The following is a 23,846-nucleotide window of genomic DNA, read 5'->3' on the forward strand; positions in this document are numbered from 1 at the left end:
TTAGTCTCCTGCTAAAAGCAGAACTTGGTAGCCTGCAGAGATCCTCTGTCTTTCCTGACAGTACTGCAGGCTTTCAGCTTCTTTAAGAAGGAAGCAATTTAAACCTCTATTTTTGCTTTGTGTTGCAGAAGGGAGACAAGAAGACAGTGCTTGTGTGTTGCTGATGTCAAGTCACCTGTTGTCGTGAAACTCGAGAGAAATGTAGTCTTTTTCCTGACTGTTTATACAGAGAGTTTTGTGCACTTCCTTTCTTACAGTTTTCATACACTCAAATATCTTGCTTCCTTTAGCAATCTCTCTGCAACATCAGTTTCCAGTCATCTGGCAGCTATCACTCTTCTGTGTTTTAAGATACAGGATTTGCCATAGGAAAAAGGCTATTTCCCCTGATTATTTGCAAAGTGCTATAACTTGAGCTACCAAAACCAAGACACAGCTTGGTGCAAGGCTCAGGAAAAAGTCATCCAGGGATTTGTGGTGCCTGGAGCTGTGATTTCCAGGATGGCTTGGGATCTGAGGGAGGAAAAGTTAAGTGGATCAGCTGGGAGGAAGAGAATCTGGGATTAAAGATGATTTTGATCCTGGACACCGTTCCTGCTCATTAATAGATTTAATTGCTTGATTTTTAGGCACTACAGTGTCAAAGTCTGGATTCTACTGCCAGCTCCATGAGGCTCTGTCAGAAGGTTATGGTGGTGACAGACCCACACATGCTTCCTTTCTTAATGGGGTTTGTGCTGTGCCTGTATTCTGAGCTGCAGCTCCTTTTCCATTCACAGAAATCCTCTTGATGGCTTGGGGTTCAGACTGCCAGTAGCAGATGTGTGTTCTTCCAGGTGAGGCAACATCTGACTCTTCCTGCATTCACAGCTGTTTTAGAAGAGGAGTGAAGTGCAGGGAGCCCCATCATAAATACAAAACCCACCTACACCCAGCCTTGCTGGGTAGGACCTCAAGTTCAGCACTGTTTCCTTCCTCACTCTATCAGTTTCCCACTGAGCTCAGATCCCTGCTGTTTCTCCCCAGGCTGAGCCACACACACTGCTCTGCAGAGCTAATACAATTATCTTGGTGTCAATATGCTGCCATGGTCCCATTTGATCCCACTGGGGTCTTGTTGATATCTCACAGCTGAGCTGCATGTTAGTTCTGCACAATTCCTCCTTGTTTACAGCCAGCATCAGCATCCAAAGTACCTGAGTTTGTTCCAACAGCCTTAACCTTGCCAGTTCTTGTTGTCCTGTTTTCTTTTCACTTAAGTGGGACTCTTGATATGCCTGATTTCAGTACATCTCCATCAGTTGGGAAGTCCAGTCCCTTAATAATTTTATTTGATGGATAAGCTCTGTGTTGCTTGGCAGTCCCTTGCTGAAGTAGGAAGCCAAGCACTGAGCTGTGCTATAGGCAAGACATTGAATACACAGAAGGAATAAAGGCAGCTTTTTTTGGCAGAAAGGTCTTGAAAATAAATTGTATGCAGGAAAATAGTATTTGTGTAAGGGAGCTCATGATCTGAGACTCCCAGAATAACCTTTTTGCATAATTCCTGCTTTTGCTGTCTCTTTTAATATATTTCCTCTCTTATTTTATATACAAATTTCTGAAACATGCATCTCAAACTTTTCTTTGTGGTAGAGCAACATCCTCGAAAACGTGTAGGTCAAGTTATCAGGGGAAGAGGCTATAACAATTGGAAGAAATCTGGCTGGCTCAGAGCTAACTCCTGGCTTAGGTCCTTAGGTTCAGGAATAAAATGTATTTGAGTAAGCCAGCCGGTCTGCCTTCTCTGTTACAATTGCCTTGGGGTTTGTTGTGACCACAAGTAGCTGTGGCCTTGGATTGGTGTTTTATCCAATATGATTATGTTTGGAGTAGCTGAGGATTGTCTCATGCCACAGAAGCCAAGAATCAGCTTGCTCTCTGGTGAAATTGCAATGCAGTCATTAGAGTTGTATTAGATTAGATAGATCTATCTATCTCCAGGGAGCCAGTATGATCTCTTTGTTTCAGTTCACATGGACAAGTCAAGTTCAATTTATTGGGATTTTAAAGCCTAGTTTGTCATCTGACACCAGGATGTGACATGGCCGTAAAAGGAAGATCTCATTCATCAGCTTTTATGCATGTGTTTTGCAGCAGCAGCCAAATTCAAATAGCCAGCATCTAATCCCAAAACTCCTAATGCAATTATACTGGGAAAGAAGTTTTATGTTTAGTTTGCCCTTCTACCTTTTCCACTACTGAAGCTGATACAAGAAAAATGAACAAAGTGGGAAATCTAAGGGTGGGTTCTTGGTTGATATCATAATTGTCTCAGAGGCAAGGTTTTGAAGTAGGAATAATTGCAGCATTGGGTTGATATCTGATGAACTATTTTCATGATGACATTAACTTTTGTCAAGCATCTTTGTACCAGAGAGACTGTTCTTTACCATCACACCTTTGCAGTCTCCACTACATACTTGCTGTCTTTCTTTTATGTCTCAGTAATACTGTAGAAGTTGTAGTGATTAAGAGTGTACAGTGAAAGTCACATGTCAAACTGGCATGGATGTGATGAAAAACAGATGAACTGTGGATGCAGCTAGGGGAAAAAAGTTACTTTTCAGGTATTGGTTATTAAAAGAATGGGCACAAGCTCTGTTCATTTGCAAATAATTGCAACTAGAAAATAAGGAATATAATGTTGCATTGCCAGTAGGTGATATTGCTGGCATATCTTAAGTGGAATACAATATATTGCTGTAAACTGGAAGGAGCTGGTGAGTCTCTCAAAGGCAGGGAGGCACTGCAGAGAGACCTTGATAAATGAGAGGATAGAGCAATCACCAGCCATAGGAAGTTCAACAAGAAAAAGTGCCAGGTTCTGCACCAGGAATGGGGCAACCCTGGATGGATGGATGGACTGGGAATGAGAGGTTAGAGAGCAGTGCCATGGAAAGGGACCTGGGGGTCCTGGTTGGTGGCAAGTGGAACATGAGCCAGCATTCCCTGGCAGCCAGGAGGGCCAAGTGTGTCCTGGGGATTCATCAGCCAGGCAAGGGAGGGGATTGTCCTGCTCTGCTCTGCACTGTGCTGGCCTCACGCTGAATATTGTGGACAGTTCTGGGCACCACAATGTAAGAAAGACATGAAACTATTAGAGAGTGCCCAAAGGAAGGTAATGAAGATGGTGAAGGGCCTTGAGGGGGAGGCTGTGTGAGGAGCAGCTGAGGGCACTTGGTCTGTTCAGCCTGGAGGAGGCTGAGGGAGACCTCATTGCAGTCACAGCTTCCTCACAAGGGGAAGAGGAGGGGCAGGCACTGATCTCCTCTCTGTGCTGACAGTGACAGGACCTGAGGGGGTGGCCTGAAGCTGTGTCAGGAGAGGTTTAGGTTGATATTAGGAAAAGATTCTGCCACCAGAGGGTGGTTGGGCTGGAACAGCTCCCCAGGGAAGGGGTCACAGCACCAGCCTGGCAGAGCTCAAGAAGAGTTTGGACAATGCTCTCAGGCACATGGTGTGACTCTTGGGGATGGTGCTGAGCAGGGACAGCAGCTGGACTCGATGATCCTTGTGGTCCCTTCCAGCTCAGCAGGTTTGTGATTCCATGAAACCCTTCTGACTGCAGATGAAGTCACAGCTGTCAGTCTGGGGTTTTTGAGTCACAAAATAATTGATTTTAATCCCTCAAGGGATCTCTGTATGTCATCTGGGCCAACCACTTCCTCATACCTGGGTGCACTTGGAATTTAAGTCAGGTCTTCTGGAGGATCCCATGGAAGTTTGATTGAAGCTGTTAAAGCCAGAATAAAATATTACCAGACTATATTCTTTGAGGAATAATTAATCAGTGCTCTAACTAGGTTTCTTTTTCCTTTCATTCCTCTGATTACATTAGTGATGTCCCATAGCAGGAAATAGGCAAATGCTCTCAGTCCTGTTTAACTGAAGTGTCTTTGATTTCATTTACTCATTTATTTATTTTACTTTGAGGGAATTGGGATAAAGATACAAAACCTTGCTTTATCCAGGCAATCAAAATAAACTATGAGTCTGAGAGGCAGATTTGAACTTGCTCCAGCTGATACCTGCTGTGAAAGACTACGCTAAAGCATTAGAAAATGTGCATAAACCATGTAAAATGGGTGCAAGCAAAGAAACCTGATCTTGAGGAGGTATTTGCCACAAGAACTTGGAGTCCACCTGCGTTGAGTTTGCCTAGGGTCAGGAGGGCAGTCACTGGAGAGTGATGGTGTTTTCCATTCCTCTTCATCACCTCTCAGTCTTGTGGTGGCTCAGTTGACTCTTAGAGCTTCACTGCTCACTGGTGGTAGCGGTCACACCAGCACCATGCACAGGATTCCCAGTGCTCAGAGTTGTTCCTGAAATTCACGATGAAGGTCAGGACTCAATTTGCTGCTGGGGGGCTTGAGGGAGGAGCATTATTGGGCTGCTTAATATTTCAGGAGTTAAATTCAGTTAGAGATGTTGTGCAGATCAGCAATGATTAAGGGAGTTCCCAAGGACTCCCAATTCCCCAAATCACATAATTTGCCATATGATGTAAAATTGATGAGAATAAGTAGTACCATATGGGAAAAGCATCCCAGGAGAGCTTGTGCTGAATTTAAGTACCTATGGCACTTCCTATGTTTGGTTAAAGACCTCAAATAAGACCTGAATTTTGACATTATACCCTCTTTTGAAGGCCACAAGAAGTACAAGAGCATGGCTAGAGATCATGTACCATAAATGAAGAAATAAATTTATCTAACCTTCAGAGGGGAACAGTGCCAAGAAAAACAAGCAGCATTGGGAGTTTGTAAAGAGCTAATCTCTCTGGTCAGCCTCAGTCACTGCATTTGACTAATTAGAAGACTGGAGGTGAAAAGGACAAAGCAAAGGACTGTATTTTAGCAGGGCATTTGAGGTTTGTGATTTGGGGAATTTCAGACAGAAAAATGAAGACAAATCAGCTTAGAGGAGAGACATCCAGACATGCAGGTTGCAGCTCCAACAGAAGGGGACAATGAGTGGCATGATTTTTGCATTGTGAAGGATGTCCTCTTCATTTAGTTCTAGAGCTGTTCTTTAAACTTCATTTGGAAGATGACGTAAAGTCAAAACTTTTCTCTTGGAGTTCTTTTACTTGGATGGAAGAGAAGAAAGAGTGGGGAGGATGCAGTTTGCCTTTCTACACTTAAAGACAAACTTGAGTTATCATGGGAAGGTGATGCTTGTATTGTGTATCAGAGAAAAGCCCCAGCACAACTTTCAGTTGTATCTACTGGCAACAAACAAGGTCCTAATTCCTTGTATCTGGTCAGTCTCTTGGCCTTAGGAGTAATGGTTCACTGTGCATGGGTGATACTAAGACAGAACATCATAGACCTACATCAAGCCAGTGAATTTAGGAAGGCGTGGGATGGAAGACAGAGCAGACAGTCTGTAAGCACAGACGGTTGTTGCTCATTTTTTGTTAAATACTGTTGCTACCCGCTACGAAGCATTAGCTTAATTAACTCAGGGACAAAATCTTCTGTCTTGGCGAAGTCCATCAACATCCAAGGAGTATTTGGTCCATGTTACAAATATGAAAATGAAATGGAGATTTATTTGGGTACAGTCTAATCACAGAAAAGCCAACCTGTCTCAGAGATGAATGTACGTACAATTTCAAAAGCAGACAAATTGGTACTCTACCCTTCCATTGCTTATCACATGTAAGGAGAAATTGACTTGAAACTCTCAGTTTTTTACCTTTGCTTCTCAAAGGTGAATGACATCCTGTAATTAAAAGCAAAAACAAGCTCTTATGCCCACACATTTGAAAAAAGAAAAAGGCAGTGAAAAAACCTTGTCAGGCTGTTATTACTGCATGGTATTATCTGCTATTGATATTCCTGGTCTGACATTTTTAGATAATGCGGTCTCAGCTTGGGATTCATGGATTCCAGTTCCTCTGCTGTGGTGTATTCTTTCATGGTTAGAATTTTCTGAACTTACAGCACTAAGATCCTCCTAATGATAGAAGCAGAGCCCACTGTTTGCCTTATTTATGCAGTGTGATTTCACTCTTAGCTCTTAATGCTATTTATCATGGTTAGTCTGGTCTTATCCTCTGCCTCCAAAAGTAGGTGATGACTAATGCTTCCAAGGAAGGAAGGATAACAGAACCTCAGGCATCCACAGCTGATTTCAGTCAGGTTTTTGTTTTTGATATTATTCATCATTTTACCTCTTCTATTTTAAGGTACTATTCTTAAAAATGGTCTTACGCCATCAGCCACCATTTCAGAAAAGGTAGCTGGAAAATTGAAGAGAGTTCAGAGTAAACATACATGAAAGAATCAAGAGAAATCTGCCCTTTACAGGGAGTTTAATTGATACTTAATTTAAATGTTTTGGTTTGATTTAAGCAATGATCTGACTGCATTCTGAAAGGATCTACATAAGGAAGAGAGGCAAGTCTGTATTGCAGATGACAGGAGCATTACAAAATGCAATGGTTGAAAGTGGATCTAGCTAAATCTTAAGCCAGACATAAAGGAGAAGCTGTGATTATGGTGCTTAATTTTTTGTCCAAACAATGTACCTAACGCTGTGTTGGGTTCTCCAACACTTGCATTGTTTCAGTTGAGGCTGCATATGCTTTATAACAAATAATCTTTAGCTCAGCAGAAGCTTTGCAGAGCAGTGGTTTGGGATGGTTCAGGGTAAGTCAAGCTGATCAATGAGAGACTTTCAAAGCAGTGACACAGAGAAGATTTAAGGGATTTTCTCAGGGGGATGAGGCAGTGAATTTGGGCAGGGGGTGTTGCCAGAGTGGTCAGTGAGTAAGGAGTTACAGAAAAAGCTTGTAGCAGTCAGATCAGGAATGGAGCTGTGAGCTGTGGATGACCAAGGATGGCTGTGGGAGGGTGGCAGGCAAACATGCAGAAGGCTTCAGCCAAGGCAGAGGTGTGGCACTGACAGAGGAGCAAGAGGTGTCTGTCCCTCTGGGAGGATTCCCAGGGACATGGGCTCTGCTCACGAAGGCTTTTCCAGCCTTGCTGAGTTAACTGTTTCGTGGCTGGATCTACTGAGGTTTGCCAGGACTGGGCTCAATGAATGCAAACAGTGCCTGACAAATTTCTTGCTTGGAGCAGAAATGTGGGGGCAGCTGTAGATTTAATCTTTAGGCTAACATTGCAGTGAAAAATAACTTTTAATGGAAGAAGATAGCTCAAAAGTGAAATGGGTGTTTGCTGGCTGTGTTGCTGGCTAGCCAGAAAAGCTCTGCTGTTACCTATTGGGTGTTCCTGTCCAAGCACAGGCACCACCGTGACACTCAGGCAGTGACATGGGTAAGAGTAAGTTTAGAGTAAGGGAATTAGGCCCCGGTTTTCCTGTGCTATTTTGGTTACTTGTGCACATCACAAATGTTCTGCTCCAAAGAAGCTCCTGATGGAAAACCAGGCAGTATTGCAGGGAGTGGAGAGAGAGCACTGGTGACTCTGAATTAGCCATGGTGCTCCACCATGGAGAAGTCTGCTGAAAGGTGGGCTGTGCTTGTCTGCAAGCCACTGTCCCTTAGATTTTTCCTTGCTTTTGGCCTTTTTCCAGCCAAAATGGAGGGAAAATAATAGCAAGCTCGGAAGTTTAGCTTCAGCTTTTAAAAAGAAATTAATTCATTTTCTTTTTCTGTGATCTTGCAGAGTAGTTAGGCTAAATTTAATTGAGTCTGGGGAGCTGAGGCTAGAACAGACGAGGAAAAGGGAACTTGCTGAAAACACTGTCAGGGCACAGATAGCAAAAACGAGTGGCAGTAAATGCATAACAGAAAATGAGATGGGGAGAAAGAGGAAGAGAAAAGGCTAATGGGGAAACAATTAGAAAATACCACCATGGCCAAAACAAAGGCGTTAGAGGTTAGCTGAGAGGGAGCTGTGTGCCAGCTTACAGTCAGCAGCTGAGTTACAGCCCTGTGGTCTCCCTGCTCCCAAGCTGTCCATAGGAGCAGTCTGCTTTCTAAGCTCATTTGTTGAAATTCTCTCATTGTCTTCAGCCATGCTCAGTGCTGTGCAACCTGGCTACTGGAGCAGATATTCTTGGTTTGTGCATCACACAACCCATCCCTGTCATCAGCCCAGCAGACCATGAGGGTTCAGTGGGACCAAGGCATGCTGCCTGGGGGTGGTTAAGGAACATTCCAGAACAGGAATGGTTATAATCTAGTCAGTAATGGGATTTTTTTCTTTAGCTTTGAATCAGCATGGAGTTAATGTCCAGGGTCTGAGGGTGCTTCATTGTAGCAGGAGGCTCTTTCATATTAGATGTCAAGCCAGAGGCTGAAAACCTGTCAGAATTAAACTCCAGGATGCTTTTAGCAATGGGTAAGGTACAGTCATCTTTGGATGTAATAACTCTGCAGAGTGCAGGCTTGTCCTGTTTAGCTCTTAGGGCTGACTGCCCTCATTGCTTTCTGCTCTTAAGACCTAGATAGTTGTCTGAGTTTTATTGCTGCTTTTATGGTTTTGAAGGATGTAGGAGGAGGAGACAACAGTGTAGGTGAATCTTACTGCTGGAGTGGCAGTCATTTTCCAGGTCCACAGGGGCTGCTGTTGGTGCTGGGAAGTGCCAGGCGGTGGGACCATGGTCCATGTGCCCTCAGCCCCCACCCGTTGGGACTGGTTTCCTCTCCTGCCGTGTGGGGAGGACCTGCCTTTCACTTCTTGCTTTCAGAATGATGCTTTGCACTCTTACTGTGGGTTGGACAGCAGGTCTGTGAGGGAGAAAAGTCATGTCCTTGCAGCTCAGCCTTGGGTATATCTCTGGGCTGCCCCTGCCATGCTTCTGTCTGCCTTATTTTTAGGCAGCTCCAATGCCCTCATTTCACTGGTATTGGATGCCTAGTGCAGCAGGTTCACTTACTGGTGGTAGGAATTGTGAAACCACTGTCTGCACATCGAGCAGTCAGACTGCATGGCCAGGAAGAGACAGAAGTGTTGGGACTGATGCTTGGCACTTGCCAGTTCCTCTCTCACATAAGGAGTGATGCAGATGGAAGATGATCGGAAATTGTCACCTCCTAGTATTGGGGCTTAAAGCAGAAATTACTCTTCAAGCAGGAAACTGTTTTTTGAAGTAAATTTACTGGTAGGAATAAGCACACTTGTGTATCCATCAGTTTTAACAGTCATTGCTCTTAGCTGGAGGTGCTCACCTTGCACTACCATGTGGAGATCTTGATCCTGTCTCTGGCACTGATCCTTTTCCATGATGAAATCAAATCTTTGCTGATGGGGTCACAGGTGCCTGCTGGTTTTGGTAGCCTTAAGGGGTTCTGACACCAAAGTAGTGCATGGGCAGGGTGCTCAAGAGCTGCAAAATTAGTATTGACTTTTGCCTATGTGGGATCTTCATTTCTCCATCAAATCTCAAATCCAGCTCCATTGGACCATCTGATGGTACAGTAGGACTATCATGGCTACCCAGCAAGTGTGGTTTGTGTGTGGTGAAAAACACTTGTTCATTGGAATTAACAGGATTTTTATGGGCAACATTTTCAGCAGCATCTGAACCCAGTTCTCAAAAGTGATGTAGGCTTTTAAGAGGCCAAAGCCAAGATTTTCATAAATAAGTAATGATTTGGGCTGCCTCTGTTTTTTGTTACACAAGTCTAAAAGGAGCCTGGTTGTCAGGGGTTGTGAGATTCTGGCATTTATTCCAAATTGACATGCTTTTAAAATGTCTTAAGCTGGGCATTCAGAAATGGAGGCATCAAGAATGATTAGCTACTTTTGAAATCTGTTGTCTTAAAAGTCTGAATGAAAATCACTGGGGCATGGGGTCCTAAATGACATGTGAAAAAGTGCTAAAAGTGTATTTTGGAAGTGTGTGTGCCTGCCTATGACTAGACTTGTCCCCAGAGCACCTGCACTGTTGTACATTATTGTACTCAACAAGGCCTAAGAGGGAAAGGCAAATACATTGCTACTGTGCTGAATGCAGGGTGGGATTGATGGGCTGCTTCAGGGTATCAGCCTGTCTCTGCTCTGGTTTGAAGAGGAAAATAGCAATGATTATTGCAGGTACCAACAATAGCCTGAACAGTAATTCTGACCTGCTGGGGAGAAAAAGACAAATTTGCATCTAAAGTCCTATGTATTAGGAACAACATATTTAAAGTTAAGCATGCACCAGTTAAACATGTTTTGAAGGGTTTTGTAGGATTGATTTCATAAACCAGAAAAATAGTAGGATTGCAGCTGTTACTTTCCCAGCCTAAACTCCTAATGTCTATGTGACTCTCTTTGTGTCTCCTCAGACCTGAAGCATGTCCCACCCATCCTGGCTGCCCCCCAAGAGTACCAACGAGCCGGTTGGCCACGTTACTGCAAGGATGGAGACCACACACACCTTTGGCACTCCCAGCATCTCCGTGTCCACCCAGCAGACCCCAAAGAAGTTTGCGCCTGTGGTCGCCCCCAAACCAAAGTACAACCCATACAAGCAACCAGGAGGTGATGGTGAGTATTTATTTTCTAGGAAGGAACCACAACTGCCTCATTCAGGGGAACTGACTGCTAACACAGGCTGTTCTTGATTTGCTCTTTGTTGGTGAGTTTGTGAGAGCCTCTCTTTTTCAGGTCATTCAAATCAAGAAGGATGTGAAGGTATCTCTTCCCTTTGCTCTGGGTAGCTACTGTCCTGAGAAGTGCAGGGCTGGGGGAGGACATGGGGACAGATCTTTCTCAGTTCTAGGAGAGAGCAGATGTCCCATCTCCAGGACTGGTACTTTTCAAGGGGTTTTGCTCGTTTGCTCCCTGCTGACATGTGATGATTCAAGGAGCTTAGGCTCAAACAACCCTTTTCAGTATTGGTTCTTTCACCCCTGCACAGGGGAATGCTTTACAAACAAGGGGTTGATCTTTGGAATATAATTGGGAGTGGTAGGGCATAAATTTGGCCAGTGAGTCTGGAAGTATTTTCTCTCCAGTCTGCTGGATGGATTGTCTTAGCTTTAGTTCAGTTTAGTTCTTTCCCTCTACTATGGAACACTCTTGAATATGAAATAATTGGGAAGGTGTTTAGATGACCATTGCAATGGTCTCTGGAGCTGTTATGTCAGCAAAACAAATGCCTGCCAGTCGCTGTGTGTCAGCCTCCCTCTACTTCTTGCTGTGAAAGTCCTGTCCAGATGAAGTTGAGCAGCAAGGGTGGGATTTGGGTTCCTGGCTTGTGGACACATGGAGGGGAGTGAGTTTCCAGAAGCAGGACATCATGGCTGGGAGCACCTCTGGAACTTGCAACCGGAAACCTGCAAATTGGAACACCTGAGATGCCCCTGGCTGACTCTGGAGAGTTTGTGATGGAACTGCAGCAGAAACAAGTGAAGGCCAAGGATTTTAGGAGAGAGTGGTAGCTATTTTAGCAGAGCATGACATTTCTATTCCTGGTGATTTACTATAGGTAGAAATGGGGGGAAGTTCTTCCCCTCCTCCTCTCCAACCTTTCTTCAAAGAAAAGCTCAGCTGTATTCAAGAAAATGGCTAAACCAGCTTTTGTATTTGGTTTGGGATGCTCTACATTGTTCCTTCACTGCTTTTTCCTCTTTTATGTTGAGTACAATAAGATAAATATCACCTGTATATTTTTTCCTCTTTCTGCTCTATCTTTTGGAAGCGTATACATTTTCAGGAACACTACAGAGTAATGGAAAAGAGAAAGAAAAACAAAGCAGCATATTAAATCTTACGCTTGAGTGATTTTCTAAAGTTAAGGACATTTTATAGGAAAGTTGGAAAAGCCTGATGAGTGTTTTGGGTATTTTTTGTCTGCCGCTCTAACTTCGGAGAATTCAGAACAAAAAAAGAAAATGTGTTGGAGGGGGAGAAGCGAAGTCATATGCACCTGTTCTGCTGCCTTCCATAACAAAACTTAGTGAGAAATAAGAAGAGAAAGACATTTGGAATTTAAAAAAGTAAAAAATAATCCATTTCTGAAATGCAAAGAAAATGTCACCATCAAGTCAAGTGGAAATTCTTATTTTTCTAATTCTCTTGCAATTAAAAATAATAGTGGAATATGGCCCTTTTTTTCCTGGGAAATGTGTTCTTGATCGCTCAGGACTTTTTATGTGAAAAAGACCAGTATGTCTTAATTGTCAGTGTTTTAGTGATTGAAGGTCTAATTGTATGTGGCTCAGGAACATTATCACCTTCTAAAAAAATCCTGTGTTTCTTGCCATTTGTGGAAGGAAGTTTTCCCAAGGAGCAGAACAGGCACTGCAGGCTGGGAAAGGGAGACAAGGCACTCAAACATTTCTTATTGTTCCTGGTCCTGCAAGCAGTCAGGCATTGCTGGGTCTGCTGGAAACCAGGAGGCATTCAGGAGCTCCCAGGGGGCTTTGTGCCAGTCCCTTGCCTTGTCTGACACTGGGCTTTTAGAGATCCCATCATTATCTGACAGGCCTGGAAGAGCTAAGGGTTGGCCAAGACCTGGTCAGAGGTAGGCTTAGTGATGTGACACCATGCCTGCAGCTTTAGCTAATCCTCTTCCAGAAGGTGACACGCTGCTGGTTGCTGTCAGCAGCCCGTGCAAAGCCATTACCATCCATATATAACCCTGAGAACATGAGGCTGCTGGGATCTGCCAGGCAAGGGCTGGGGTGAGAAATAGCCCAGTGTGCTTCAGTCACTTGCTATGGCTCCCTTCTCTCTTCCAGGCTCCCTAATTGTTTTTTCAATGACCTCCCTGATTTCTGCAGCAATAATTCAGCCTGGGAGATGGCTCCAGGCCCCACTGGTTCCCTGCTTACAGGGCCACAGCCATTTTGCCTCAGTTTGTCCTCTGTTGGACACAGGTGTTTCCCACCTGGTTAGCTGTGAGTCTGTAGGTAGGGGAGTGGCAGCATCCCCTCAAACCCTGGTGTGTTTTCATCCCTCCTACCCTGCCAAAGCTGCTTATCTGGAGGCACATGAGCTTCCTATGCATCCTTCTTCTGGAGAGGAGTGGGAGCAGCACCCCTGCTCTGGGGAAGGGTTGTCCTGCTGCTATTATTGGTCAAGAAGTGTCTGTGCTCATCACAGCCTTGGCTGCCCCAGCAGTGTCACTGGAATTGGCTCCCTGCAGCCTTTGTAGTTCTGGAATCTCTCTGGGAGACTGGCAAATTCTGTTCCTGGTAATTTCTTCAGCTCATTGCTGTTAATGTTTAGGAATGTGCATCCTCTGGCCTTGTGGTTATTATTATCATTATTTTGTAGGTGTGTTGCTTGTACTAGAGGGTCTGTTCAGCTGATCACATTTGTGGTTTTGTTTCTTGATCATATTGAAAGCAGAGGGGAAAGACACTGCAGTGAAAGACTGTGGAGCAGATGCTGTGTGTACCCTCCTCTCCCTCCCATCTCCTACCAAAGCATTTCCTTAGTCTCACCTTGACTTCAATTTTATTTTTTATTTCCTGATAGCTGCACGAAACTCAGCCAGAAGGTGCTGATTAAAAGCTGCTTAGTGGAACTTTAGCAGAAGGTTAGAAATGGTTACATGACTGAAACAAAGTGAAATGGCAGCAGCCAACAGTTTATAAACAGGAACATTTTACTGTGATTTGAAGCACTCAAGGCATGTGTTCAGACCACTGAAGTAGCAATTTTCCTGGTGCTGCCAGCCCCCCTCCGTGCTGTTTGCCATGCTGAGTTGCTGCAGCTTGTTTCACACCAGATTTATCCACTCATCAAAGCAGAGACCATGTCTTGCTCTTGCAGGGATCTGCCTGGGGGCCCCTGGGTATGACTGCAGTAGTGGCAGAAGCAGTGATCATAATGGTAATCATCATCAATAAGGCCCAAGCCCTGCTTAGCATTCTGCACAGATCTCTGCCATGCAGGCAGCCCAAGAGGCAGGCACAGCCTGTTTGTACAGGTCCTCCCAACACCTGCTGTGGTCTGGGCTGTGTTTCTGGAGGATTTAATGCTGCCACTCCCCACTGTGATGCTTTGCAGGGGATTAACCTTGCCTGATCCTGGAAGGTGTGAGCAGCACAGTTCCTGGGAAGTGCTGGTGCTCATCGTCTTACAGAACTCTGTATTTACCCCACAGAGAGAGGAGAGGAGAGCTACTCAAGCTTGGGGAAGATGTTTATCTACAAGGTGAACAATTGTGAATTGGCAGGAAGTATAGCTGCTGAGGAATTAGGCTGGAAATCAAAATTAAATGTCCAGACGTCTGAGCGGTAGCTCTAAGAGTTTAACTGGGGTCGGGGTGGTCTTTGGATGGAGCTAGGTGTGTCTGAAGTTTGACAGCATCTTCTCTTCATGCTGGGAGAAGATGAGTCCTGAGATGGGTGAGGCATCAGCCAGCCATGGGTCCTGACAGTCTGCCGCTTATCTATTTGGCTTCTTTCTCCATGCTCATGTCTTTGGTATTGCCTGCCCCCTCCCTCTTTTCCTCAGCAGACCCTGTCCAGCAGTGTGCACAATGGGTTTTGTCCTACACCAAAATATCTTAAAGACTCTAAGATCTTTTTTCTGAGGAGTTGGTATTAATTTTGTTTCATTTAAAAGCAGTGGATGCCCCATCATTTAAAGTCCTCAGGGTCGGGTTGGGCAGGGCTTTGAGCAACCTGATTTAGTGAAAGATATTCCAGCTGATGGCAGGGGCTTTGGATTTTATTATTTTTCAAGGTCTTTCCAATCCAAACCTTTCTGTGGTTGCCCTTCCTTCTTTTCCTGCCACTTACTTCTCTCTTACTCTCCAGCTTTTAGACTTCTAGTGGTATTTCAGCATCTTCAACAGAGCTGGAGCCTTAGGGAAACACTGCCACACAGCTGTTCCCATCTATGCTGGGCTCAGGAAGATAGAAAGGATTTATAGCTTGCAGATGAAGCAAATTCCATCTTTGCCTTATTTCCAGAAAATGGGGCCTCACCCTGCAGGGCAGACGAAGGAGGTGTCTGGTGTGGGGTGAGATTGGTGATAGCTGATCTGCTGGCTTAGTGCCCGCTACTGTGGGGCTACTGGGGTGGCACTGGGGCTTGTAAGGCCAGAACTGGGGGCTTCAGAAATGTGTAAAATCTGTTGTCAGTCAGAGGTACTCAGAAGAGCCTGAGTTAGGGCCACTGGATGGCTTGGGAGCAGTGAGTGACAAACTTTGCAGTGTGAGTTGCCTTTTGGTTTGAATCTGGTTTTGGTAAGCACAAAAGTTCTTTCCCCCCTTGCCTCCAAATAAAGCTCTGCAAGTCCAGCAGAAACAAGACTGTGCTGAAACAGGTGGAGCACACTGGTGAGCTGGGGAGGCTCAGCTGGGTTGCAGGGCTGGGCTTTCCAGTCCAGCATTCGTGAGCGCTGGTGCAGCTCCCTGGGGATTGAATACACCTCCTCTGCCACTGTGTGCAGCCACTTGAAGGATAATTTCATGGTGGTAGGGAAGAAATTGAGTCCATCCTTGCCTACCAGGAAGTGCCAGATCATTGAATGGCTCCCAGGAGGTCTCCTGCTCCTGCAAAGATGATTCTTTCCACTCCCTAAAAACCAAATCTGTCCTATTCTTTCAGTGTCTGTTGTTCGTATGAACAGGACCATGTGCTTTTCTCAAATTGCCTGAGACAGGCTGAGATACTGCAGTGCCAGCCCTGGTTAGAAAGGGATGTGCAGCAACATCCCTCACAAGGCAGTCAGTCACTCTGTTTGTGGGGCTGCCCAGGGCTTGGAGGTGCTTCTCTGTCGCACTCTGGGGCTCTCAGGACATGCCTTAAAAAATTAGCCACATTAGTTTATGCTGTTGGGTACTTCTAAATTAGTGCTGATGTCTTTCCTTCTAACTGCCATCCATAGTGAATATAGTATCTACAGAAACACTTTATATGGATTTAATAATGGGAACTAAATGAAGGGATGAGCCTCAAAGCAATTTCCTCCTTTCTTTCCTTGGGCACCTTTCAGATATGGTGAGCAACAGGTCTTATGTGAAGGCCTTTGAGGTTTTAATTGCCTTTTTAAAAAACCATCTCCTTCCATTTACTTTGGTTGGAGGAGTGGGCAAGTGACCCATGAGGCAAGGCAAATGAGCAGGACCAGCTCCAGGGCAAGACTATGCCATGGACACCAGTGTGTGTTCTTGAACCCAGCTGATCCAGGTTTCCTAGAGCTTGACTTCTGTGCCCTCCTCTTCTTCATGGGTGTGGAGGCTTTTGAGTGCTGGTGAGTTATGTTCTGCTATGTCTGTGGGGGACTGGGGGCATGAACTATCAGGCTGTTTGTTGTTTTGCTGTTGTGTTAAGTTTTTTTAGTCTTCCAGGCAGATATACCTAGTGGGTTTTGTTTACAGCAGCTGCTATCAGTAGCTCTGTCTTAATTTTTGAAGCTTGGGTATGGATTTATTGGACTAGACACCCTGTGTTATAGCTGTGCTGTTCCCTGCTCTGCAGTCTTTGACAGTTCATAGAAGCCAACAAGGTCCAGAGTCTATTCATTATTTGTATTGAGAGCCCTGAAAGAACAAATTCAGGCTGACCTGAAAGATTCTGTGGTTTTTTCGCTTTTATTTTTTTTCCCTGGTTGCCTGTGCTGGTTCTGTTCCATAGCAGGAGGAATTCTCACTTGTGGAAGGGCTGTGTTGGCTGAGAGGCAGAGGGATGTTGTACCTGTTCCTTGAAAGTACCTCAAGAGCTTCTGCAGTGCTGTGCTGGTTGTTGGAGGAAGGCTGGGGTGCAGGCACAGTGAGCTGTCTCATCCATGCTCCTGTGGTGGTTTTGTGTGTGCATTGTTCAACACTATCATCAGATAATGCAATTATCCAGAACTGGACAGCTAGCAGGAGCTGGATGTCTTACATATGTTAGGATTTATGCCTGTGGACCATTGCTACTGCCCATATGAGGCATGGGAACTCATTGTTACTCTGAATTGAGTCCTGGGAGTACCAGAGTATTTGCAGTGGTATCTGCTGGTCCCTCTCTTGCTCCTCATCTCTTCCACTAGCTGAAAAAAAAATCATTGATGCTTCATCGGGGAGGCAGTGTCTCAGTGGTGGGACAAAAAGATAGGCTGAGAAGTGCTCTAACACTTTTCTGGTCCCATCAATTGCAATGGATGATGTGGTCCCATCCCTCACAGCACTGATCTCGTGGAGTTGAAAAATGTGGTGTGAATAAAGAGGTGACCTTGCTGTTGCAAGTCATCCTGACTGGGCCTGACCACAGCCCCCATGTTAGTGCTTGTTTCTTAGAAAAAGCTTTTTTAAAGTGCATATTATAAACATTTAAAGTCTTTCTTAATCCTTCCCTCTTTTTTCTATGTGTTTCTTGTGCTGAATGAGATGGAGCAGATGAAGCAATACTTTATTCATTAGTGTTAGAACTGCATCATCCACAGGCTCTTACAAAACACAGCTGGTGAAAATGATCTTGAAACTCTGGGCCTCTTTGTGGTGGGCTTGCTACCTTCACACAAGAGCATTTAAAGCACCAACAAAGCCCCTGAACGCTGCAGGATGAGTGGGAAGGTGGGGGTCCCTAGCTGTGAACCAGTTTGAGGCACCCTTTTGGAAGTGTCCATTGGTTTCTCTTGAAGCACATCCTCTCTCCTGTTGGTTAAGAACCGAGTGAAACCAGTTGGAAACGAGTGGTGGTTCTCATTTGTGTAAAACTGGATTTAAACTGCCCCAAGCAGGCTGGGCAATGCTGAAGAGGGATGAGACCAAGCTGGTGCCTTTGTGCCTGGGCAGCATTGCTCCACTCAATAATTCTGAGTTACAGGCTTAGGGATTTTTGCCCAGTTGTCCCCAGCAGAGTGACCAGTGTCAGGACCTGTGAGTCTCACCAGTGGGAATAAACTGGCTCTGTGTGGGGCCTTTTGTCTTGTTAGCATTCATCCCAAAAGTTGTCTTGTTGGATAAGAGTGCCTGCATCTGCTTTTTTTTTTTGCCAGAGACAAATCCATAGAACTGTGTCTTGGCTTTGCTCTCAGGATGAGCATTTTCATTTTGAAATTCCACCTCAGGGAAAGGCCTGGGAAGAATGCAGCATAAAACAAGTGCATAAAAACTGTTATTGAACTAGTATACTTATCTGTAGTTCACAAAATGTCAAGTCAAGCCACCAGGTTTTATTAAGTATTCTGACCATGTTTTCTAGAATTACAAATATTAAATTTTCACAGGCTCTGGAACACATTGCCTCTTATTTGGGAACTACTTGAAGTAGTGCCTAGCCTTGGGTTTCATTCTGGTGAGTGAGCTTATATTTTCTCAGTTATTTGGTATCATAAAGCAAACATTGCACTTCTCAGCAGGTAGATTCTTAATTTTTTTTCTGCCCTGACTATTTTTTCTCATTTTCTTTTCTCCTGTCTGTCTGTTCTTCCAAGAGACTATATTTAATTTTTCCACTTCATTATTTCAAACATCAGATAGTGATTCATCTTAGCAGTGGCCTGTTCTGTGAACCACAATCGTTTGGGTAGAAGAAAGAAAATGGGCAAAAAAGGGAAGGGAAAAAGAGCAAGAGAAGACATTTCTGACACACTGAAATGGAAGGGAAGTATCATTTAATAACTTGAATTGCAAATGTCTGTCATCAACCATATCAAACCTTCTGTTAAACAGATAATGTTTGTCCTGTATGTAGTTTTACAGGACTGTGGTGCCCAGTCAGAGCAAGAGAGCAATGCTAATGCAGAAATAGCTTGAATTCAAGCAGGCAGCACTTGTCCCTTTTATTTTAATCTGAAATGTTAACATTCTCCAGATGCTAGTCTGTTAAATAATAACAATTGTTATACGATAGTTAACAGTCTAGTAATTTATTTTTTTTTGCCATTCTTCACACAATGCTGCTCTTCTCTCTTCTACTCACTGGAAACTAACTATTGCAGTAAAGGATTATATGTATGCTTTCCCTTTTCTCTGCCTAAAGCTTTTTTATTTTGCCAGGCTGAGTCCTGCTAAATCAGAGCAGCCAGTAAATGTCTATTGGATTATATTACAGGTTGGTGTAATAAAAGGTTGGAAGAATGAATGAGCAACTCTTGAAGCCACAGAAGCCGTACTTGTGGCCAAAGAGCAGGCATTTCTAGCAGTGAATCCTACACAATTACAATTTGGACTAAATATACCAGGCCTGAAGTGTTTGTTGCTAAGCAAAGCATGTTTAGATGGACTTGGCGCAGCAATTGAGGGTCTGTGAGCAGGACTGAGAATCCTGTGGCTCTGCTTTGCCTGAGGAGGGAGATTTTGCAGGAGATGAGCAGGGATCTGCTCTAGATCCTAATAAGCAGAAAGTTTTCTACTATCTGAAAATTCCCCTTCTGACTTCTTCTTTAACCAGCACACACACTGCGAAGTCGCAGCTGTGGAAGAAAGTGCAGGAATGCTCCAGGGGCTCAACTGGAGATTTACCCAAACTATTTGAGGAGCTGAAGTGCAAAAGACTCACATGTCTCTTCCAAGTCTTAATTCCTGTGATGACAGTGACTAAGGAAAGGTTTTGGTTTCATCTAGATATGACCCCAGTCATAAAGGGCTGGTGGGTAGAAATTGCACTGTCATGACAGCTGGCATTTGTTGTGCCAAGCATTGAATTTATGGGAAATGACATGGAGATGAGGAAGGAACCTGTGCTCTGGGTCATCTATATTACAAAGCCCACTTGAGAAGTTTTATCAACTGGGGTTTCTTAATACTCTGCGCTGTCTGTGGTGTGAGGGTGTGCCCAAGGGTCCTGCCACAGGAATTGTCCTGAGTGAGTTGGTGGGAGGAGAGGAGGCCCTCAGGAGTATGAAAATGGTACCAAAACAGTGTGGGTATGTGCAGTCTTTTGAAAGTAGGTTTAATAGAAGAACGTATAGAAGTTTAAAATTTATGTTATAAAAAGTGAGCGTGATGAGGGTTGAATTCTTACTAAGTGGAGACTAATAGTCTCTGAGGTTGGTGACCCCATTCTTAGAAAAACAGTTATTTGGTTCTCAACAAAACCAACTTTCCTGAACTTTTTGCCCCATGTACCCGTCAGTACAAGCTCTCAATTTGTGCTCCAAATTTCCTATCTCCTCCACTGGCTCCATCCCCTATTCTTTTTTTGCAGAGGACACAGTGCCAGGCTGTGGCTGCTTCTGCATGAGCTGGGAGCCTCTTGGGCATCCCAGTAGCTTCCTTGGGACTGCTGGACACCTACAGCTGGATCTGTTTCCAGCTGCTTTCCTTATCCAGAGCAATCCATCTCAGCTCTTTGCAGAGACACCAAGAGAGGTGTCAGCTCACCTCTTAGCCCCACAAGTGTTACAATCAGCTTTACAACGTGCTGTCAGACCCTTCAAGGGAATGTTGTGTCCCAAACTATGCTGTGTATTTGCAAACTTAATTTTTCAAGAAGGTAAAAAGGAGTAATCATTGTTCCTAGGCCACTTCTTAGGAAGGGTAAGAAAATGAAAGTTGCTCAGTGAGGATGCAGTAACACCATTCTGACTGTCAGACAGTGAAGCACAGGAGGTAAAAGTCAATTCTTCTCCCTTCCCAGTCCTGTGATTTAAAATGTTTGAACGTGTACTTCAGAAGCTGGGGAAGTAAAAGCCCCCAGTTGTGCCTGGAGACTCTCCAAAGGCCATGGCGAGCGAAGGGGCTGCGGAGTGTTAATACAGTCCATCATTTTGTAACAAGGCCGATGTTCTTGTATGAGCCGTGTCAGGCTGTTGTCTGCACGCTGTCTTTGCTGATCACAGTAATCGGGTCATAAGAGAGGGAGAAGTAATAGCGCGTCTCTTAGCAACCAGCCCCAGGAGAAAGAGAAAATTACTCAAACAGACTATCCAGCCAGGGAAGTAGAAAGATGAAATTTTCTGAAAGTCTGTCGGAAAGTGCTCAGGGACATAATTCTTTTATGTGTGAGATCCTTACAGGCTGGATCCAATGGTATCAGACACTTTTTTTTTCTTGTTGTCTTTCTGGTAAACTTTTATTTTTAATTGGCCTCTGAAAAAAAAAGGGGGAGAACTCTGTGAAGCAGACACATTTTGAAAACATAAGGGACAGATTTTTTGTATTTTTGACAATTCCAAGGAGGAGGGAGGGAGGAGAGGTCAGTGTGTCTCAGGCAGGAGACGAGGGGAGCCTTTTATCTCTGCGCGAGTGCTTTGAATGCTTCCCGTGTCACTGCCAGCCAAAGCATGTTGCTGTATCTGCCAACGCCGTGGTGGCATGTGCAAAACAAACTTGTAGGGTCTCCATTGCATTGCACAGGGTGTCATGTCTCATGATTGTCACAGACTGTGAGCTGTGACGATTGACAGCTTGGCAGAGAGCTGGACCTGACCTGCCCTCCCAGTGGCTGAGAGGCCAGGCAGAGCAGGCACTGCTTGAGTTCCTGCCCGCAGCCTTTTTCTCGTTATCCTGGTTTTTTGTCCTCATGTAAGGTACTGGTTTGTGTAAGACATGTAGGGAAACATCTCTGAGGCCTTCTCAAGGATCATTTGGCCAAAGTTGACCCCAGGTCTCAGAGGGAGGGCAGTGGTAGGAGCAGTCCAGAAGTCAGAGTAATAAATTGAAGCATTTGCAGCTTGTGTGTGGGATGGGGACAAGTATGTGTGATTGTATCTTATATTTTCAAAAATTTCTTTTCCCTTCCAGAACTTGTACTTCTGTGGTCAGCTGGTCTGCAGTCCTCCCCACTGGGGCATGCTGGCTGCTTAGGGAAGGGGAGTAAGCCTGGTATGGTCTGCCCACCCTTGCTAAACAAGGCCATAAATCTGTGTGTGTTTAATGGAAGGAAAGTGAAATACTCTAAAATGGTTGTGAGTGTCCAGATTTGTGGTTGCGTCCTTAAAACTATTGCAGGGACAAAATCCTTCTGGAAGCTTGGCTTAGTCCCTGGCTTTGAGGAGACATAAGGGACACTGTTGCATGTGTGGAGGGGAACAGGCACTGATCCAGCTACTAGTCCGTGCCCTTCCTCTGCTTTTGTGTGCTCTGTGATACCAGGGCATGTCTAGTTTATGCAGAGGGACCAGGTCACTTCTGCAGGTGACAGTTTGACTATCAGTAACAGATCTTCTTGCAGATTCATGTGGTTTACTGAAGGGTTACAGCCATTTCCCCAAATGGGGATCCTAGACATTTGGGTAAAAGGTTTGGGCTGATCTGGACTGCTGTGGTTGAGTTGTTGTTGGTACCTGGGTTTATTCAAGTCTTGCTAAGGAACCTTGGAGACAAGGCTGACTTCAATGTCTTATCCTGGAAATAATCTGTAGAAGAGAGGAGAAAAACCCCAACCTTGCAACTGCACAGAATGTCTTAGGAGCAACATCTACTACTGTCAAAGAAAAGTGAGATAAGGAACGCTATTAATTGTGACTTCTTCCGAGAATATCATAGAGACTGCTGCTTTGCTGTCTTGTCAAAAAGAAGAAAGACTTTTTTTCCTTAAAAGTTTAGTAATTTAAGAATTCCCTTGCTATTTTTGTGAGTACCAGTAAGTGATGTTCCCTGGAAATTTTCCCCCAACTCTATAAATACCACCCCAGGGCTTACAGAAGTGAGTCAGTTTGGGAAGTCAACACCAAGCACTTCCTCAGCACAGCCTGGCAGCCCCCCAGCCAGAGTGCACAACTTCTTCAAAACTGCTAATTGGTTGTTAATCTGCAGTACAGTTGGGCTTCTTCTTGAAAACTGAATTCCTGTTGCTCATTCTGACCTTCCTGTCATGTTAGAGATGATGGCACAGGGGGCAGGAGAGGCTGAGGCACAGTTTGAGTCTGGAAAGTCGTAATTGGTATTTTGAGGTGCCACCTTTTCTCTGGATAACAAGCTCATTGAATGACCCCAACTGACAGATAGATGAAATGCTTCTAATTGCCATATCTCACTGTCCTGGGACCAAGATTATCTCACAGACCTTGCTTTTGTAATTGGGTCCTTTCTTCCTTCCCATTACACTTTTGACATCACTTTTGTACCAGCTGGGCACAAATAGAGCCATTTGTAATTCTTTGTGTGGTGCCCAAGGAGAAATAGAACCTGAATTAATTCTGCAGGCATAGGGGGAAAATTACACTGGGAGCTCAGGTCTGACACAGCTGTCTTACCTAAAAATCACTTTATAAGGACAAGAGGCAGTGCATGAGGGAAGTGTGACTTGGGTAAAATCACAGCTGGTCTGTATCTCCTCTGGTATCAGCATGGACAGGATACCATGCAGTTGTACCAGATAATGCATGAAGCATTGCAGTATCTTCCTCATCTTCTGCTTATCCATTCAGTGCCTTAGATTTGAATTGAATTCACAATTGATCTCTTCTTGTTAACCCATCCCTGCTCACAGTGATCCTGCAGAGTCTGACACTGTAACCCTTTCCTACAGCCCAAAAATCAGTTGTGTTTGTAATAGGAGAATAGTTGACCAACTTCTCTGGGTGCATCAGGCTCTCAGCCTGTATGTGTGTGTGTAAAAATGGGACATAGGCCCTCAAGAGGGAGAGGTGACCTCGTGGCAGCAAGGCCTGGTGGATCTCTGGCTGCCAGATCTCTAGGTTTTGTTCAATTGTTTACATCCCTTATTAGGGTCAAGAGTCTTTCAGACTTAGCTGCAGGAACAATTGGTTTGGCTGAACCTGAAAACTTACGATAATTAAAACATTTCTCCATGCCAGTAACTCATACTTATTGGGTAGACAGAAAATACTTTAAATTTAGCAGCTAATCCGGCACATGGGATGAGATGTGTGACCACAGCTGAGATATTTCCTGCAAATGGAGTTGGACTTTTTAAACAAGAAACCTCCGATCACCACAATTCCATTCTGAGTATATGGTGTTTTCCTGAGATATCATGGAGATGCTAATGGAGGGTCCTTTTGCCTTTTTATGCTTTCTCATGTGGGAAGACCATATAATA

The 23,846-nt window shown here is 44.5% G+C and overlaps 1 protein-coding gene across 11 annotated transcripts in view; it reads left to right on the top strand.

Annotated features, from left to right (window-relative positions):
* LPP (LIM domain containing preferred translocation partner in lipoma) overlaps nt 1-23,846 on the top strand; it is a 318,899-nt gene that overhangs the window by 107,214 nt on the left and 187,839 nt on the right. For all 11 annotated transcript variants that reach the window (XM_030954778.1, XM_030954777.1, XM_030954781.1 and 8 more), the window contains one exon: nt 10,292-10,493. In XM_030954778.1, the coding sequence (XP_030810638.1) occupies nt 10,301-10,493 (193 nt within the window). In that variant the 5' untranslated portion in view covers nt 10,292-10,300. The remainder of the gene's footprint in view (nt 1-10,291; nt 10,494-23,846) is intronic.

This window comes from Camarhynchus parvulus, chromosome 9 (assembly GCF_901933205.1).
Source record: "Camarhynchus parvulus chromosome 9, STF_HiC, whole genome shotgun sequence".
NCBI classification, from domain to species: domain Eukaryota; kingdom Metazoa; phylum Chordata; class Aves; order Passeriformes; family Thraupidae; genus Camarhynchus; species Camarhynchus parvulus.